The 20,394-nt window shown below is 49.6% G+C and overlaps 1 protein-coding gene across 2 annotated transcripts in view; it reads left to right on the top strand.

Moving 5' to 3' along the window:
- Positions 1 to 1,901: 1,901 nt before the first annotated feature.
- The window catches only part of BEND3 (BEN domain containing 3), a 44,639-nt gene continuing 26,146 nt past the window's right edge, over positions 1,902 to 20,394 (top strand). Inside the window, exons 1-3 of one of the 2 annotated variants that reach the window (XM_037064971.1) lie at positions 1,902 to 2,157; positions 16,298 to 16,345; positions 16,819 to 17,021. In XM_037064971.1, coding sequence (XP_036920866.1) covers positions 16,309 to 16,345; positions 16,819 to 17,021 — 240 coding nt within the window. In that variant the 5' untranslated portion in view covers positions 1,902 to 2,157; positions 16,298 to 16,308. Of the gene's footprint in view, positions 2,158 to 2,764; positions 3,052 to 16,297; positions 16,346 to 16,818; positions 17,022 to 20,394 lie in introns of those variants that run through there. The other variant, XM_037064972.1, reaches the window with a different exon arrangement.

Below are 20,394 nucleotides of genomic sequence, written 5' to 3'. Positions count from 1 at the left end.
CATTTTTAAACTACTTTGCAGTCCATTTAAAACTGCAAAGTGAACTTAAATGCTGGTCTTAAATCTTCCTAACTCGCCTACTGGGAAATCCTAGAAAATTGAATTAATGAAATACAGTTTATACTTTTAAAATTCTAATTATGACTGTCATATTAAACTGAAGGTGAGGCTAAAACTGCTGCATCTGTTAACTAAGTCAAGCGATGCACTATGTCATACGTGTTACTTAGTACGAGTGTAAAAGTCAAGTCCCCGGCAGAACTCGAAGCGCCTCCATTCTGCCTTCTGGAAACGTATAAATTAACCATTCTTCCCAGCGGCCCTCCCCCCACCCTCCCTCCGCCCTATTTTACATGTAGATAGGGCGACTCAAGTCTTTTGAATTTGAAGGGCTGCTATCTCGACTCCATTCTTTTCATCATCCTGTTTTGAATGACACTGAGAACGTATGGATTCTTTTATAAAACCACCCCCTGGATGCTGAGCTCCGTTCTCCTGGCAGCAAGCTAATTTTGCATAGCAATTAGTACCAACTTCTCAAAATGGGCCATCCAAATGTAGTTCGAGGATGTCTCTCGTAGTTCCTCAGTGGTCTCGGATAATCCTGTTTTGTTTTGTTTTTCCAAACCCGAAGAGGAGGAAATAACATAATTACTAAATTCCCAGTTGGAGTGGTGTGGAGAAGGATACCGTAATCGAAAACCATACGGTTAATTCAAGCCCTTCCCGCGACAGGGTTGCAAGGATCCAGCATATGCCTTATTTTAAAATCTATTCTACCTATTCACTGACCGCGCAGGGCTGGGCCACAGGCACGTGGTCCTCCTCTCTAGCAGCCAGTCAGCTGGGAGCAGCAGATGGGCTCATTTGCATTTTCCTTCTTACACTTCGACAGGCAAATTAAAGGATTTTTTAAAAAAATTTACATTTTCGCTGTTTGCCTGAAATGTAAACGTCGTTTAACTGTTGGATTGGGCTCCTCTGACCCTCACCCACCACACCCACCCCTTAGACACTGAGACTTGAAAAAATACCCGAGTGTGGTAGGTTGTGTATTTATCAGGTTGAAATCTCCAGTTAGGAGTCAGAGGAGTCTCAAGAATCAGCCTTTATTCAGATGGTGACTCGTGTTTTTCTATTTTAAGTGCTGCGTGCAAATATCCCGTGGGTTTGTGTGTGGCATGTGGGTCTCTGAACCCGCGCACTTCTGAATCTCTCTCTTTAAAGCCTCAAAACTTCGGATTACAAGTAGAAGACAGATTTTTAGCTCTCGAGCTCACAACAGAGGGCGGCTACTGCGCCGGGGGAGTGGCCAGAGCCAGTGCTTCCCAGCGCTCCGGTCGCTCTCCAACTGCCCTCGACTCCATGCCGGCTCTCAGGGCCACTGGGGTCCCTGCGCCCCTATGTCTTTGTGCCCAGCTCGGCGCGGGAACACCCGCCTGGGGGCCTGAGGAACCACGGAAATGCCAAGAATTCGGGAGAGGCGCGGGCGATAGGGGAGGAAATGCCTCCGCACTGTTGCCGTCCCGCGAAGAAAAAAAAAAAGTAAAAAAAGAGGCTTTTCAAGTCAAACTCCTGGGGTCTGAGAAACCACGTTTTAGATACACAACTCGCGGAGGAGAGAACACTCGGCGTGCAGGCGTCAGTCATTGTTAGCCAGCGCTGCCCTGGAGCGCCGTGGGTGCGCGGCCTCCGCCCCACGCCCGGGCAACCGGCGCGGGCCCACGTGGAGCAGCGCGGCACCCGCCAAGCGCGCGGGGCCGCCTGGGTCCCCGGATTGCGCGCCCTAGCTCCCCGCCGCGGCCGTTCACGCCCGAGCGCCGCCGCTGGTCCCGCGTGTGCCCCGCTGAGGGGGAGGGGCGGGCCAGGGGTGGGGGCGGAGGGGTTGTGGTTCCAATGCGGCGGGGGCTCCTGTGTCCTTGTGCGGAAATGACACACGGAGTCCCGTCACGTCACGCGAGAGCGCAGCGCACGGACACACACAAAGAGAGGGGAAAATACACGGCGCCCGCCCGCCGCCCCCAGGAACTCCCCAGGCCGCCCCGGCCAGGCCGTCGCGCGAGTCCCCAGCTCCCCGGACCTGCGCTACCCCGCACCCCACGTGGCGCCCAAACTCGGCGCGGGCCCGCTCTGCAAAGTACAGAACTCGTGTCCCAGGTAAGCGCGGGGCGGACCAAGCTGGCTGCGCGGCGGCGGCGGCTCCAGGGCAGACGGACTAGAGAGTGCCTGCAACATCCATGCCGGGGTGGGGGCGGGAGCAGGGGAGGGGACGCAAAAGGGGGGCTGCCCTGAGCGCGCCCGGCGGGAGGAGCGCCTACCCCAGCGCAGGGACGTGTGGCCGAGCAAGCGCCCGGCGCCCACGGGCTCGCCGCGCCCATTGTGCCGCGCACCCCTTTGTGCCGTTCGGAACGCGGCAGCTCCATGGCGTCCCCGGGAGCACGCGCGCCGCGCGGGGGTGGGGGAGACGCGGAGTGGAATAGTCCGCGCTGCCGCCGCTGCCTGCTCCACTCGCGCCGTGCGCCGGCTCCGCTCCCCTGCCTGGCGCCGCGATGGAGTGGCCGGGCCCGCCGGAAGGCTCTTCGGAGATCGCGGGGACTCGGCGCCCGCGCTCGGCCGGGCAGCAGCGGGGGACGTTTTGGCGTGAAGAAGGGGGTGTCTGAGCGGAGCAGGGGGCGGGGACTGTAGGGCGATGCGGAGCGGGGCGCGGGAGGCCAGAGGATCTGGCGCTCGGAGGGACGCTACCTCCGGGGTCTGTACTTGGTGAGAGGCCGGCTCGCGGCGGTTGTCGCCGGGAGCGGACGGAGACGGCCCCGCCGCCAGGGGGCGCAGCGCGCGCTCCCTCCCTCCCCGTCGTCCACGGCGCTGTTCGCGGTTCTCGCTGTCCGGGAGCTGTAGGGGGCCCGGTTCCTTTGGGTTTGCACCCTGGCTGACGAGAGGCCTTCGCGGGCGTCCGCGACTGGACCTTGGGGCTTTCGCCGCTGCCCCTGACCTCTCACTTTTGCTATTTTTGCAAACGTGATTACCCACGCAGACTTTGCCCTCTCCTTATCGGTGAGTTGAGCAGCAAACCGTATGAAGACCTGTCTACCTAGATGTACATTTTTTTTTAACCAGGTGTTTTCACAGAGGTAAAATTATTACTCTGGTGGCCTATCGGAAAGAATTTTATGCACCAAAGCTAACCAGACAAGGGTGTGTGGAATAGTACTCAACACTTAAGAGTCGGAAACGTCCAATTTCTCTTTTTTTAAGTAACTTTGGAGTGTTTAACGTACACGGGGCAATGTGTAGGGTGTCACAAAGCCAGGGCTGCAAGAAACAGCTCTGGGCCTGATTCGGTATATAAAGAAGAGGGACGGAGGAAGCTCTTTTGCTTTCCACACCCCGACTCCCTTTTTTTAAAAAAACAATCATCCCCACCTAGTTTGTGGTTTTTATCACCGTATAGGACCCTGTTAGTTCCCTCACCCTCAATAATGAGATTTGCTCAAGATTTTGTATTTTAAGTTTTCTATCCCTAGCCACTACCTCAGTGTTTGATAACTTAGCAGGTGCTCAATAAACATTTGCTGAATGAATGGAGAGCCTCTTGGATTTCATTCCAAGATGGAAGGTGGGAGTCGCTGCAGTCTGTTACTGCTAGTGGGTTAACCTATCTGCACAAGGCCCTTGAAATGAAATTCATGGAGCCTTTAATATTTGTCATGTAAAAACTCCTGCCACTGACTGGATTTTGCCAGAGGCTCCATCTCCTTGTCAAAGTAATTTAAGAGAGAAGTTTTCTATCACTACCACCACCACCACCACCACATACAAAGCACTAATAGTAGCAGTAGGCCATTAGGTCCTAGCAGACAAGGTAATCAACATGTCAATCTATTGAAGGGTATCACATCGACACACTTAATATCACTTTTCCTTTTGGTCACTTCTAAGTTACTAAGCATCCCTTACATCAGAAAAGAAATAGAATTGTCTGATAATCAGCGAGAGGGAAATTGGAATCAACCACGGTAGAGGTTTGATTGGGTGATAATGTCCTGTAGGAACGAATGGCTTACCTGCCACTCTTTAGAGCTGTCCAGAAAGCCCCTGAAGCACTGAAGAAAGAAACGGCAAGCATCTCAAATTGTGTAATGTAGAAACACAGGAAGGTTGCCAGCTGACCCAAAACAGCGTGGTGTCAGTGTATGGGAGACTGAGGTGCAGTGTTTTGTTTCTGGCACTTAATTTTGATGACAAGTGGAGAATTATGGTTGCCACCCTCGTTGTTCATGGTGCCCATTATTGGCTAACGTAAATTGGGAGGAATTATTTGTAGAACTCATCTTTGGGGTGATGGGGCTTTTTTGTATACTCTCACTGGTGCTTATAGGGAGGTATACATGTGCCTTTTCACAGAACTGTGCGCCCTTCCCTCCAGAGTGTAAATTTAACTGTACGGTAATATTTTTAAAATCCCATTTAAAGTCACATATAATCCATATGCCAGAAACAAGGATGTTTTAGTGTGCTTTATGCACAGCACCTTGCTCCTGCTGTTTCCTCCTTCTCCAGACTGGACAGTTGCTCTCCTTGCCCTTCTGATGCTCCAGTAATTCCTGCAACATTATTATTTGAGCCCAAGGCTCTTGTGGTTTCTGGAACTAGCTGCCACACGTGACCTGCTCATGCCAAACCAAGAGCTCTCCATGCTGGCATCAGGCCTTCGGTGTGTTGCAGAGGAGGGGTGCTGTTTCACTCGGGCGGCAGTTCCATTCGTCACCAAATGACCTGACTTTTACAAACCGTTTCAGAGCTGAGTTGTTCTCAGCAGCTCACCCGGAAGCATGTCTTTCCTCCACTTTTAATCCAACTTGCAACACGTACAAAGTCAGCCCTCTTAGTAGTACAGTGTTTTGTTTTTTACCAGTGGCCACTTTTCCTCTTTTCTGGCCTGATCTTCCATTATTATTGACCAATGAAACACAGTTGCATCAATATCTATAAGGGCATTAATTGCTCAGTTGAATAAATTACTTACTGATCTTGTGGGGGGGGGTTGATGGTTTGAGTATGAAGCTAGTAGATCAAAGGATGGAGGTTTGGGGGTGGGGTGGGCATTAGTTTACACCACATTATTCGCCAACTCTAATTAGCTTGTGTGGTCACAAGACAACATTCTTGAAAAAGTGGGAAGTACAGAGGAAACCCAGCTTACACCTCCTAGGAAAATTAGTCACCATTGTCCAGTCAGTCACATGGGTGGCTGCTGGGATGTGCTGGCCCTCCTTTTCTCCTTGACCCCCGCTTCTTGGGTGCCAAGGTTAAAGTTACAAGCAAAGTCTTGTGCCTCCTACCATTGACACCTAAAGAGGTTGCCTTTTGTGAGTCCAGAGAGCGCTTAAATTGAGTAGAATCCTTTTGCTGAGGAAGACAGCAGGTTTAGTCACTTTCTGAAAACAGTGTCAGAGGGTGAGACGCCGAGTCCCAGGCAGGCAGGGCTGTGTGGTTGCACTTCCCTGCCTGCTGAAAGACGAGGCTGTGCTCTGACTGAATAAGGAAGGCAGTGACAATTACAGCTTTAGAGAAACTCTGGGTAAATTGCCCTGGTTTTGTGAGGTCTGGCGTTTTTCAAACAGCATGTGCAGATGTGTCTAAAAATAAAAACAAATTGTGAACATGTCCTGCAAGTCCCATGGGCAGGGTGCCGCTGGCGAGAGGGCCGGCGAGAGGGCCGGGCTCTGAGAGCCCCAAGGCTCCCAGCTGTTCTGTGGCCCCGGGGACCTGCACAGGAGAGCATGGCCTGGGAACGTTCTTCCTGTCCTCGGGGAGAGCGTTGGATGTGATGTCACCCTTCAGTTTCTTTGTTTCTTTCATTTGAGAGACAAGTCATACAAACCTTTTCAAAAGCTTTAAGTCATTTAATTTTTAGTTTTAAAAAGTAGTCACTATTAAGCCCACTTTATACATCTTTTTTCTTTTTTTCAAGATTTTATTTATTTATCTTTAGAGGGGAAGGAGAGAGGGAGAGAAACATCAATGTATGGTTGCCTTTTGTGCATCCCCTGCTGGTAGTTAGCCTGCAAGGAACCGGCCTGCAACCCAGGCATGTGCCCTGACTGGGAATCGAACCACGATCATCTGGTTCGCAGGCCCACGCTCAATCCACTGAGCTACGCCAGCCAGGGCCCATCTTTTTTCTTTAAAAAAAAAAAGCTGTATAATGGGTAACATTGACTGAGAGCTGTGTGCCAGGTGCCTTCCCCTCTGTAGTTTTTTCACTAAAATTCTGAATGAGGCGGTGTGCACAGCTCCGTTTTTCAGAAGAACCAAGGTTTGGGTGGGTAGGCAGGCAACCGTCCTGGTGTTAGAAGTTAATTGGAGGTGGAGCCAGGGTTTGAACCCAGTTCTACCTGACCTTAAAGTGTAGTAGGGAGTCCCATTTTCTGTGAGATCAGCCGCACTAGTCCCTCCCTTGCTGTTCTGGGGCCCGCCCGTGTGGCCAGTTGACGTGCTCCTGCGTGGGAGCCCAGCCTCCAGTGGGTGCTCCGCAGGGAAGAGCGGCCGGCCGTGCCCCCTTGTGTCCCAGCTCTTCTCGGGAGGCTGGAACGAGACCATCAGGCCGAAGTGCACCACACTCCTTTCCCTCTCCTTGCTTTCTGTAGCACCCTCCTCCAAGGGAGGCACAGATTGCGTGGGCCCTGGTTCTGTCTCTGCAAAATGAGTGGGCTCCCCGAGGACTGCATGGGCCAACGTGTGAAACCGTTGGAGCGTGGGGCCAGTGTTACATGAATGTCAGCTGCTGTACTCCTTTTCTCTGTTTCATTTTTAAAAATCAGCATGACCTGCAGGAGATGGGTGTGAGGAAGTCACATCATGTGTGACCGTCGAGCCCTGGCTGGCTGACTCAGTTGGGTAGAGTGCCATCCCAATACGACAAGGTTGTGGGCTGTCCCCAGTCAGGGCACATACAAGAAACAGCCAACAAAGCATAAATAAGTAGAACAAAGCCATCTCTCTCCCTCTCTTCCCTCCTTTTCCTCCCTTCCTCCCTAAAGTCAATTTAAAAAAATTACAAATCGTGAAACAGTTGAGAAAAGGATGAAGCAAGGTTTAGTTGGTTCCTAGTGGAACTTTTAAATCCTTGAGCATGTTTTAGTAACGTTTCAAATGGTTTGAGCATAGTCTCTCTGCTGCACCTCTGTACTCGGCAGTGCCACGCAGCCACCCTCCCCACGGTCTCAGGTTCCGGTCAGGTTCATCATCTGGGGCTCGTCAAGGAGACCTCGTGCAGTGGGGAGTGTTTGCTTCACTTTATATCTGGAAACGTGTGGCTTGAGAGATGAGGAGGATTGGCCGCCAAAGTGGCCTGAGTTCAGGGCTGCTGGCCGGGGCCATCTCAGCCCAGTGGCAAGTCCCAAGTGCAGTGGACATTTCTGATTTAATGGGGCACAGTCCTGAGTCAGCTGGCTGGGATTTGAACCTCGGTGTTTCAGGAAGCCCAAATACTTCCCATTTCTGGGCCTGCTGTTTGTCCTGTATGACGCCGGACCAGCCACAAGCGTCTGGTGCCTCTGATTAGCCTGGTGCAGCTCGCAGTGGAGACCCGGTCTGGCTGGTCTCTCCTGAGCAGCCGATTCTAAAAGAACTTGGTAGAGGGGTGCCCAGGGGCAGTCCCACCCGCTACCGGCAGCGCTAGGGAACATTTTCCTTTGGAAACCTGAGGGACATTTGGGGAAGAGACCAGTAATCCTTCGCCAAGGAATCACTGTGCCATGTGTCCCCTGCTCACCTTGCTGTGGTCTTGCACCCAGCTTTCAACACGGAAAATTACCCCACAGCCAGGTTCCTGCATGACTCCTTCCTACCCACTTTTAACCAGGGACCTCACTACGCCCCTTCCATTTTCTGTGGCCTGGCCACTTCTTCGCTCCCCAGACCTCCTCACCTTCTCTCTGTCCCCACTGCTGCCTGCTGCTTCACCCTGGCTGGAGCCAGGCCCCTGGAGCACACCTCCGATGGCCCAGTTTGGTCCACTTTTTAGGTGGCATGGAAGGAGGGGATCAGAACATCTCCCAGGGTGCTCAGTCCCAAGAGAACCCCAAAGAAGGGACTGCATGTAAGCCGTCTGCCGTCCAGAATGTAGAAACCCAGCACGTCCGGCGTCAGGCCCTGGTCAGCCACTGAGCTGTTCTCCAAGTCCACGCACCCTCTGACGGCCTGGCTGTCCGCACTCGGCTTGGATCGTGCACACCCCTGGGTCCACCCCTCTCCACACACTGAGGGGCTTCTTACACCTTTGGAGGCAATAATTCAGGAACAGTTAGGAAATGAAAGCTCTTCACTAGTTTGTCAGTTGTTGAGATTTAACGATTTGATTTTATATTCTCACTCGTTCCTGTTTTGTGGCTGTAACTTAGAATGTGACCTGAAAAAAATAAATGTGACCTGTATTTATTTTTTATTTTAAAATTGCTTTTTTTGCCCTGACTGGTGTGGCTCAGTGGGTTGGGCATCGTTCTGTGAAGCAGAAGGTCACTGGTTCAATCCTGGTCAGGGTGCGTGTCCGGGTTGCAGCCACGTCCCCACTTGCGGGTGCAGGAGAGGCAGCTGGTCCTGGAGGTTTCTCTTGTCCATGGATGTCTCTCTCCCTTTCTCCCTCCCTTCCCCTCTCTCTAAAAATAAATAAAATCTTTAAAAATTAAAACAGAAAGAAAATATCGTCCATAATCCTCTTAATTGGAAGTAATTACCATTCTTTGGGCATATTTCCTTCCAGCTTTGGCATTTTTAATTATGTAGCCAAGATACCCCCATTGCTCTTGGAAGTGTGTTGTTACTGACTGGGTGGCCCTGTGGTGAACAATTGATTTTGAATCTTTACACATAATTTAATGCTCGGCTCTTTCTGTCAGTAGAGGTTTCCAAGTCACATGATGAGAGAATGTGTAGAAGTTGACTTCCTAACTTTTATAGTAGAAACAACGGGGGCGACCAAAGATGGTCTCGGGCCAGGTCCCATTCAGCGTGTTGTCCCTTCCGTTTTCTCTGCAACTTTTTGTGGGATTTGTCAGTAATCATGGCAGGTGGTGGGGAGAGCCCACTCTATACCAGTCTGACCCTGGAGTCCCGCCCGTGCTTCCCCTGAGAACACCCAGAGGTGAGAGGCTTCCTGGCCCAGGCTCTTTGTTTTGCCCTTGTAGCCGTGGCTCATTACAGTGACAACATATCATAACTGTCAAGTGTGTGACGTTCTGTAAGTGACAGAGAGGTTTGATGTTAGGTTTTTATAAACTGAAGGTTATGAGGAAGATCAAGATGTGCCCATTTGAACACTAACAACGTTATTGTTGAAGTAGACCTCCCCCCTAGAATTATCTTGGATTAACATTTCTCCCCTGCAAAGGAAAAAAGTCTTGTAGGTATCTGTTGAAGTTTTAAATTATTTGTGTCTAGAGCACCACATCGGAAGCATGGGTGGTCTTCTGCACAGCTGTGGCACGTAGCATGTGTTTACTAGATGTGAGTTGTTATAGAAACCCTAGTGTAGTGTCTCCTAACCTGGGGTTTCCGACCACTCTTTCCTTCCTGTTGCTTTTATCTTCTGGTATTTACTCATACTCCCCTCCGACAGTTCCCAGAGACCCATCTTCATCCTCCAGGTCCTCCCAGGTGTTGGCTGTGATCCCCGTAGATAAGTGGTACGTGTGGTGGATTCCCTGCCCCGTGGGGCCCGGGGCCACCAGAGTGCCACGCAGGGAGACGAGAAGCCATTCCTGACAGTGTGATCATCAGCATGTCCCTAACCTTCCTGAGCCCCAGGTCCCTTTGGCTCCAAAATTGTGCTTCAGTTTCCTCACTTGTAGAATGAGACAAACAAGAGTTCCTACCTCACAGGATTATTAGGTTAAGCTCACGGTAAAGCTCCTAGGGCAGCACCTTCCACCCGGTGTAGGATGCAGTGTGGTGCGCAGCTGGAAGGAAAGGGCTTGGCGGGCTTCTGCCTTCAGGAGCTTGCCCCGCGGGCTGGGGCGGCCCTCTGCTCCCAGTGACCCGGGCAGACACCTGCAGCGGCACCTGCAGCGCGGCCAGCCAGGGGCTTCCCCTGCCCCCGTTAACATGCCTCTTACAGGTTTTTAGCTCTCCTCTCTCTTCCCAAAGCAACGGCTCCAAGTCCTTGTCTCAAAATTTGCCTCTGGGGGAACTCAAACTAAAAAAAGAAGTAAAATTTCCATGATACATTAAGGGGGCGGGGGGCGGGGGGGAAGCAAGGAATGAGGATCTTATTCTCAGGATCCCTTTATACTCTTAAAATTTGTTGAGGACCCCAGAGAGCTTTTATTAACATGAGTTATATCTGTCAGTATTTACTGTGTTAGAAATGAAAACAAAAATATTTATTAATTTGCTTAAAAATAACCCTAATAAATTCAGTACAAGTTCAATAACATTTTTTATGAATATTAAGTATTCCCTCCCCGCAGAAAAATCTTAGTGAAATAAGTGGTATCATTTCCATTTTCACTAATCTCTTTAATCTCTGACTTCATAGAAGACAGCTGCATTTTCAAATCTGCCTCTGTGTTCAATCTTCTATGTATCGTGTGGCCTCAGGAAAATTCTCCCGCTGTACCTAGGTGAGAAAAGGGGCAATAACACCTCCGTGTTGTTATGAAAATAGTTTTGGCCCTGACTGGTGTGGCATCGCTCTGCAAACTGAAAGGTCACCGGCTCAACTACTGTGGGAGAGGCAACCAATCGGCACTTCTCACATCGATGTTTTTCTCCCTCTCCTCCTCCCTCAAAATAAATAAATGAAATTATTTTTATGAAAATAAGTTTGATCTCATGGACCTCACTGAAAGGGTCTTGGATGTACTCGTAAACTTGCTCTCCAAAAGGAAAGAAAAAAACACCCTGGTTGTAAAAGTGTCGATTTCCGTGGTGTAAAATACTACCACCATGGCCAGTTTCAAACTGCCAACTTGACCCCCACGGGTAGCAGAGCTGGGGGAGAGACCATGTAAACCGACAGTGGCGAACCACCGTGTACAAAGCCCACTTTGAGAACCATGGACACAGAATGTCTGCAGTGGGACATGTAAGAAAAGTAACGTGGGTGCCTCCAAGAGAGTAGCCAGCCCAGTGACTGGAGGACAGTGGACTTCTTAAGCAAATATTCTTTTATAGCTTTAGAATATTGTTTTCATGTGCATGTATCATCTAGTCAAAAAGGAAAAAAAAGATTTTTGTGTCTTCTCTTCCTAAATGAACTCTTAAAATATGAATATAAAAATATGGCCTGTAATTGTAAATCTTTCCAGATTTTCCATTGCCTTGTGGCATCTCTCAGAATTGGTCATTTCTAAGCCCCAGTGAGTGGTTCTTGCTTCTCTGCCTTCTCATCTTTCTTCAGGGATTTTCTTCCCTCTTCAGCCGCACTTCCTGCCCCAAGCCAGGAGCACGCTGACATTCGGGATATTCGGGATTCGGATTCAGCCTCATCTCAGCGTGAGGCATGGGGGCCAGTTATTGCATATATGCAGCCAATTTAAGCAATTTAGCCTTTGTAATTTGATATTCGAGTGGCTAAAGCATTTTATTTGTGAACATTTGGGATTACCTTCTTACCTTCTTTCTCTTTTGTGCTTTTTGTAAGCTGAAGGCTTTTCTGGTGACAGTCTGATCTCCCTCAGCCACTGACACAACTACACCCGCGCACGGCAGGTCGGATGGTGCCCCTCTCACGCTGCAGAAGGATAGCGACTGGGAAGCACGTTAGTAACATTACCTACTCCTGCAAGCTCTGCACCGTTGGAAACCTTTTTGTAACTCTGGCAGTCACTTCATCCAAGGCTTCCTGAGCTCTTTGGCTTTTGTTGTTTTGTTTAAGAGGATTTCACTGAGATTAGCCCTATTTGAGAGTTACCTTCGAACCTGTGCTGGCTTAGCTGGAGGCAGTAGCAAGCCACACTGGTTGCATTGACACGTGTTCACGTTGTCGTTGGGTGAAATCACCTTCTCTTGGTTTTGGTCAGGGGTTCCTGAGGGGCATATGCAACAGCCGCCCCACGAAAGCTGATTTTCAGGAACCTGTGGTCGCATAGGTTATCTCACAATCTGAGATTAGTGGTGAGAGGAGGAAGGTTTGGAAAAGGAGAGAATCTTAGAATGGGGAATTCTAGGAGGCTGGGCAGGCAGGGGGGGATGGCAGTGCTCGCCTCCTGGGCGGGCGGGGGCTGTGCTGGCTGGAGGCTCCCACGTAACCTATAGTTAAGTAGCGGAAGGAATTTCTGAGGCATGCTTGGCATCCGGATACTCGGTATCCACCCAGGAGAAGGAACCCTGCGACCTTCACAGTACAGATGACCAGGAAGTGGAGGTAGCGGGCAGTGCACGAGTCCCCGCCCCACTCAGCCCTGACGTGGTTGGTGTGCTGTCACTGTGTTGGCTCAGGATGTCTGGAAGGACCCACACATTCCTCTTGTAGAAACCTTTGTACTCTGGGCTGGGGCGTATTTATAAGCACAGGGCACACTGGTTTTCCAGGTACCTACATGGAAATAAAAGGAGATTTGGATGCTCCAGCTGCTGTTGGAACGAGAAATCCAAGGCTGAGGAACCTCAACAGAAGATGGAGGATTCTGTTAGTGTTTCCTCTCCTGGTGGCTGGCAGGAGGTGTTCACAGCCTCGGTTTTAGCCCTAGTCCTCCCACTCACAGCTGTATGACCCTGGCAAGTGACCTGCCCTCTGTTTCCCCTTCCAATATTCAAATGTTTTATTTCCTTAGTCAAAATGTAATATTTTCCAGCTTCAATGACAAATAAACATTGTGTATATTTAAGGTATATGTTCTCAGTTTCCCTGTTGGTAGGATTGGGATTAAAACAGTGCAGGGTGAGCCGGAGGCACACGCAAGGTGGCCAGCGGTGCCATCTCCTGGGCTGCAGATGTTAATGAGGTCCCTCCCCCACTCAGGCCCCACATAGTAGTCGTGGGTTTTCGAGGCTTTGCAAATAGGACATTCCCCAGTTTCCCAAAGACCATGGCTTCTTTGCCGGCTGGGAGGGAAGGGGCTCCCCATTCTGTGTTCTGGGTCACTCCTGGGCTGGTCTAGCCTCTGTCACTGGCCTATGAATGAACACAGAAGTGTTTTCCCAAGCAGATGCACTCTGGGCATCCTGAGGCCTACAGAGCTGCCCCCACCCCGCCCCACTCCTCCCATGAGTCTTCCCAGCTCCCTCTCTGCTTTTTTCCTCGAACCACAGGTGGCCCCGATGTGTGCTCCTCCGTGATTTTCTGATAGGACAACCACAGGAGCTCACGATTCTGGTGCTGAGTGGCATGCTGTCGTGTCATGTGGTGGTGGTTCAGAAAACACCCTTCCTGCCCACTGTGTCACACCCTGGCGGCAAACATGCCCGGCCCCAGGCTCCAGCTGCACGCTGTCTGCCTCCTGGGCAGATGTAATGTTAGAGGACCCCACCGTCTTTGCTCAGCTCTTGTGGTTCTCTCTCCTGTTTTTGCATCAACTCCTATTTTATTTTCTTCTTGGATTCACTTATTTTTTTTTAATGCTTTTCTACTTAGCCAGAGTCTTCGTGGTTTTCTTTCACTATGACCTATCCCCCCCAAATGAATCATCCTCCATCTCGTCCCCTCCCCACCTTTTCTCTCCAGGATGTGCTGTTTTGTGCACTGCCTCCGCCAGCCGTCTTCTCACTCTGCTGCCCCCACCTCTGCCCTGGATCTGAGGGGAAGGGTCATGGGACCCTGTGGCAGGTTTCCAAGGGGAGTTGCCACACTTGGGCCTTCGGGTGAGGCCAGAAGTGCCCCTCCTTGAGAGGCCCCTGACTGGGCTGGGAATTGGGAAACTGAATTTCTGGCCAAGGTCGGTCATTTCCCCCCGCCCCCCGAAATGCAGTTGTGTGCTTGATTTGTAAATGGGGAAGTCCCACCTACCCGCCCGTGCCCCCCTCCCAACCCCTCAGAGACACCCAGGTCGGGGATGTCATCACACATGGAGGTTTCTTTGCCCGGGACACAGTGGAAGCTGCATTTGCTGGAACTTGCCTCTGGTAAGACGGCTCTCGGACTGCGGACGCACTCACCTGTTTATTTTTCCTCAACGTCACCTGGCCTGTCACCTTTTCTGGGTAGGAGGTAGTTTACTAAGTAGGAATTATTTTTAGTGTTAATTTTGGTTTCAGATAAGTCTTAAATTTTCTTACTCATTCCTCTGAAAATTAGTGACACAGGGATGAGAGGTAACGGGACATGCTGGGGACCGTGTGTCACATCCTAAGGCCTGTCTGTGTAGGTACTGCTGTTGTGAGTGCATTTTGAAATTATCCCGATCCTGGGCCACCTACATGCACTGTGTCTTGCCCCGTCCCCAATATCCCTTTGCTCAGTGGTGTAAGACGGGACCACGGATCATTTCATAGCTACTCTGTGAACAGTTTACTGAACTCTGTAGATGGCATCCCTCTTCCGTATTGAAATTCCTTTTTTTTTTTTTTACAAAATTTATTTATTTATTTATTTTCTTAAGAAAGAGAGAGGAAGGGAGAGGGACGGAGGGGGAGGGAAAGAGAGAGAAACATTGATTTGTTGTTCCACGTAGTGTGCAGTCATTGGTTGATTCCTGTAGGTGCCCTGACTGGGGATCGGACCTGCAACCGTGGTGTGTTAGGATGGTACCCTAACCAACTGAGCTACCTGGCCAGGGCTAGACATTTCTCTTTTTTTTTTTTTCTAGAAATGTTTTTAATTCTTATGACTGGGGATGGAGGTGGGGTGCCAATAACCCCATGCATCGAGTGGCAAGGATGCTAAACATGCAGGACAGGGACCCACAACAGAGGTCTACCTGGCCCAAACGTTGATAGCGCTGAGGTTGAGAAACCTGACATTAGGGTTTGTTCTTCCTAAAACTGGTGTCTTAGTGGCTGAAATGGGCCAGGGATGATAAGCTCTGCTGTTAGCATTGCCCTGTTATTTGAGTGGAAGGAACGGGGGAAAATTGGGGATGTAGCTTGGGGGTCCAGAGTTCTAACTTCTGACCCTGAAACCTGGATTGAACATGATTTACTGCTGTAGGCAATAGAAATTCCTTAGGAGACACTTCTTAGTCCTGCTCCCCTCTGACCCTTAACCGAAGTAACACTGATACTCGCAGTCTGCGTGACCAGCTGTGGGAACCACAACCCCTCAGGGTCCGCAGTTGAGGCTGTCATGTGTGTTCTTTCCCACTACCTCTGGTGTGGGAGAAAAGACACCAGAAAGAAAACTAATATGTAGTTTTCACGGACGAGCTGTTAAGTAATTAGGAGGAAAGAATCCCAGAGACTTACTGGTGCGGTCAGTCACAGTGCCCATTCTGTTCCAGCTGGGGCCGTGGGAGTCGGGGGCAGCCCTGCCCTGGACCCTGAGACCTGGACAGCACACCTTCCCCTCACCCGTCTTATTCACTCATCAATAAAAAGGAAGGGTTTGAACCAGATTGTGTGGCTCTTGGGAGCTTTAAAAACCCACAGTGCCTTTTTGTCTGAAAGAGAAAGTTGTTTCTGAAGGACCAGCACCATCTAATAAACATGTGATGCAAGCCACACAGGTCATTTTAAGTTTTCTAGTAGCCACATTACGAAAAGGTGAAATTGTTTTTAATAAAATATTTTAGTTAGCCCAGCCTCAAATATTATCATTTCAACATGCAATCAGTATAAAAAAATTATTGATGAGACAGTTTACATTCTTCTTGCTGTGCCAAGTCTTGGGAATCCAGAATGCGCGTTTCCGTCGGGACCAGCCGCGCTTCCTGTCCTCAGGAGCTGTGTGACTAGTGGCTGTGCCTGTGGGCAGCACAGGTCTCTTCGGTCCGTCTGGAGTCCTAAGACCCCAGCTCGGTCCACAACTTCCACAGCTCGCATCCTTGGTCAGCCTTTTCATTTGGGGGGCTGGAATATTTAAAGCAGGGACTAACAGCTTGCTGAAACCGGAGTCCGACGTACAAAGAGTTGATTTTCATGAATAATGTTCCCCTAGCTCTGTAAGTGCCCTCGGTCAAAGCTGTGAGACACCTTCTCCCCACATAAAGTCTTGGAGTAGCGCTCCCAGCAGGCCTGGCTGCTCTGAGCGATTGCAAATGAGAATAAGATGTGATTTTCCGTAATATTGCAGAGCAGTGTGGACTTCACCTTCTACTCCATGGAGCCAGCAGGGTTGGGAGGGAAGGGAATTTCTCACGGGAAGGGAAAGTTAAGAAATAAATCAAGCAGTAAATCAGGACTTTGTCTTTGTCTTTTCATGTAGTGGAATAGAAGATGAACTCAACTGAATTCAATGAAGATGTAGAAGAAGGTAAAATCCCTTATTAAAAATTATTTTTAATTTAATATTTTATTGGGTCATATATTCAACATGGTTCAGACATACTGAAGTATAAAAAGACACAAAATGAAAAGTCTGCCACCACTGGTCCCCCTCCCCCTCCCCCCACGCACCTTATCTTATGTGTCTTTCAAGAGTTATTTTTTTAAAGTATATTGAAAATATAGTATTTGTCTCCCTGCATCTGCTCACCTCCCAGCCCCCCAGAGAGACTTTAAAACGAGTTTGAACAAAGCAATCTCGGAAATGGTTGTGTTGTATAGCACTGGTGCGGCGAGGTGGCATTTGTGTGGTCGGAAGGTGCACTCTCACTCTGGCTGGGCTTCACTGTCTGAGCGGTAGTGTCAGGGTGGCCCACTGACAGCCTGTGACTCAGGGACCCTGCTGGTCTCCGAGCTGCCCGGTGGTCTCTCCCGCTGAGCCCTGTCTCTTCTCTGCCACAGTTCTAAAAAATAACACTGTGAAAGTGGAGACGGAGGCCGAAGATGCTGCCCTGGACTGCTCAGTGAATTCCAGGTCTTTGGAGAAGCACCCTCTGGACAGCGTCTTCACCGCCCTCCAGGACTGCAGCAAGCGAAAGCAGCTGGGCGGCGAGGGCCTGCCAGACCCTGTCTCCAGCGTGAAGAGACGGCGGCTGATTCCCGAGGTGAGGACCCGGCCCCTTCTGTGTCTGCTTGGGCTCTAACCCTCTGATGGGACACAGAATCTCTTTCTACTCGTGGAACCTGGGCAACTCCTAAATTCCTGGCCCTGAGAAGGCTTTCATTTCAGCTGCCCCGTCTCTGGCTTAAGTGTCTAGAAAGCGTCCTTAACTGGAATCTTGTCTGTGTCTGGGTTCAGTAGTGGGGAAGGGAGTCTTCGCCAGCATCTGCTTCTAAAGACAGGAACTTCCTGATGGCAAGCCTCCATTCTACATAGTACACCCTTAGCACAGATTCCTCTGAAAGGGCCGAGGGCTGGCAGGTCTTCTCCTCAGTCAAACCGTCTTTTATGTCTGTCAGGGCAGCTTGTTGCCTAAAGAAACTTTTCAGTGAATCTTTCTGTGAAGTGGAGAATTCTTCTGTATCATACCTGTTATTCTGAAGTTACCTATGTTATGAACTTGCTTTATTTCTTTTTTAAGATTTTATTTATTTACTTATTTTTAATATATTTTATTGATTATGCCTTTACAGTTGTCCCATTCTCCCCCTTCATTCCCCTCCACCCCGCACACACCTCCCCCACCATTCCCCCCTTTCATTTATGTCCATGTGTCATAAGTTCTTTAGATTCTATATTTCCCATACTATTCTTGCCTTCCCCCTTATTTTCTACCTACCGTCTATGCTACTTATTCTCTGTACCTTCTCCCCGTCCTACTCCCCCTGTTGCTAACCCTCCATGTGATCTTATTTATTTATTCATTTATTTATTTTTTAGAGAGAGGAGAAGGGAAGGAGAAAGAGTGAGAGAGAAATATCAATGTGTGGTTGCCTCTCATGTGTCCCCTACTGAGAACCTAGCCTGCAACCCAGGCATGTGCCCCTGCCTGGGAATTGAACCAGTGACCCTTTGCTTCACAGGCCCATGCTCAATCCACTGAGCTACACCAGCCAGGGCATGATCTTCATTTCTATGGAGATCTGGCTGATCTGGCTCCTGATCTGGCTCCTGATCTGGCTGTCCTCTTAGTTTGCTTTTGTTTTAGGTATGGTTGTTAATAGTTGTGAGTTTGCTGTCCTCACTGTTCATTTTTTTTTAATTTTTTTAAATATTTTATTTATTTATCTTTAAAGGGGAAGGAAAGGAGAGAGGGAGAGAAATATCAATGTATGGTTGCCTCTGCTGAGGACACACAATGTATCGTGTGTCCCCTGCCAGGAAATGGCCTGCAACCCAGGCATGTGCCCTGACTGGGAATCGAACCTCGATCCTCTGGTTCGCAGGCCCGTGCTCAATCCACTGAGCTATACCAGCCAGGACTCACTGTTCATATTTTTTATCTTCCTTTTCTTCGATAAGTCCCTTTAACATTTCATATAATAAGGGCTTGGTGATGATGAACTCCTTGAATTTGACCTTATCTCAGAAGCACTTTATCTGCCCTTGCATTCTAAATGAAAGCTTAGCTGGATAGAGCATTCTTGGATGTAGGTCCATGACTTTCATGACTTAGAATACTTCTTTCCAGTCCCTTCTTGCCTGGAAGGTCTCTTTTGAGAAATCCGCTGACAGTCTGATGGGAACTCCTTTGTAGGTGACTGTCCCCTTATCTCTTGCTGCTTCTGGGATTCTCTCCTTCATTTTAGTCTTGGCTAATGTAATTATGATGTGCCTTGGTGTGTTCCTTCTTGGGTCCAATTTCTCTGGGACTGTGAGCTTCTTGGATTTCCTGGAAGTCTATTTCCTTTGCCAGACTGGGAAAGTTCTCCTTTATTTTTTGTTCAGTTAAGTTTTCCACTTGTAGCTTTTCCTCTTCCCCTTCTAGTACCCCTATAATTCGGAAGTTAGAGCGTTTAAAGATGTCCTGGAGGTTCCTAAGCCTCCTCATTTTTTTGAATTCTTGTTTTTTCATTGTTTTCTGTTTGGTCATTTTTTCTGCCTTCTGGTCCACTCCCTTGATTTGAGTCCCAGTTTCCTTTCCATCACTATTGATTTCCTGTGCACTTCCCCTCATTTCAATTAGTTTAGCCTTCATTTGTTCCTCTAATTTGTGACTAAAATCAACCAGTTCTGTGAGCATCCTGATCACCAGTATTTTGAACTGTGCATCTGAAAGTTGGCTCTTTGTCGCTTAGAAGTATTGGCTCTGGGGCTTTGAGCTGTTCTTGAACCATAATGTTTTGGTCTGTTTGCACCTGTTACGTATGGGGGATGGAGCCTTAGGTGTTCACCAGGGCCAGGTGACCCAGTGGCTGGGTCGTGACGCTGTATGTGGGGGCGGGGTCAAAGAGGGGCAGTGGTGTTTGTTCTGCTCTCTCTCAGATATCGGTCCCCTCTGCCACTTTGCACAAGCAAATTGGGCCCTTCTGGTGCTGATTCCTATGTGTGTGGGCTTGTGTACCCTCCAGGACCCTGTGGGTCTCTCCAACAAACTCTCCTGGGACCTCCACCCCGAAAGTCTTTCCAGTTGGTGCTTTCAGGCTTTAATTCCTGTCGCTGGGGCCCTAGCCTGAGCGGTCTGTCTCACTGTTCTCTCCTTCGCTTGGTTTATCTGTGCACAAATGTGTGACCGTGGTCAGCCAGATGCCCTGCGCCCTCAGAGGGTCCACCCGTTGCCACCCCATGCCTAGGATCTGACAACCGCTGCTTGTGTTCCTGGGTTGGTCCAACAGATCTTTCCAGCCCGACCCTGCTCCACCGCTGACTCCGCCCCTCTTACCCGCCTGATTGAATGGTTCGTTGTTGTCGGACTTCCATGTAGTTTGATCTTCTGTGTTTTGGCTCTGTTTTTGTTACTAAAACTTTGTTGTCTTTAAACTTGGTTGTGTGAGGAGGCACAGTGTTTCCATCTATGCCTCCATCTTGGCCAGAAGGGCCAAGGGCCATCTCTTCCCCTCCATTTATTTATTTTTACAGAGGAGGAAGGAAAAGAGAAAGAGATGGAGAGAAACATTGATGTGCAAGAGCTACATTGATTAGTTGCCGTGCAAAAAGGGGACCTGGCCTGCAATCCAGGCATATGCCCTGACCAGGAATTGAACCAGGGACCTTTTGGTTCATGGGCCTGCATTCAATCCAAGGAACTACTCCAGCCAGGGCAAACTTGCTTTATTTGTTAGTCACCTGGTGGTTATATTGAACTTTGCTAAATTCTGAGAGAGAAAATGGAACTGATCTAGTGGCCCCCGTCTAGCAGACTGTAGTCCAGATGGCAGGTAAGACATGTACACAGAAGAGTGAAAACTGCAGAGAGAGGCAGCCTGGGGTGTCTCGTCGGCGAGCCTCCCTGTGGACCAGCAGGTTACACCTCAAACTCTTAGGACATTTTCCCGAATTCTCCAACCCAACCCAGCCCCCCGCCAACACACACACAT

Source organism: Sturnira hondurensis, unplaced genomic scaffold (genome assembly GCF_014824575.4).
Source record: "Sturnira hondurensis isolate 20B ecotype Veracruz unplaced genomic scaffold, ASM1482457v3 Scaffold0015596, whole genome shotgun sequence".
Lineage (NCBI taxonomy): Eukaryota > Metazoa > Chordata > Mammalia > Chiroptera > Phyllostomidae > Sturnira > Sturnira hondurensis.
Note: the sequence above shows the minus strand (reverse complement) of the source record. Positions and strands in the feature narration are given on the sequence as shown.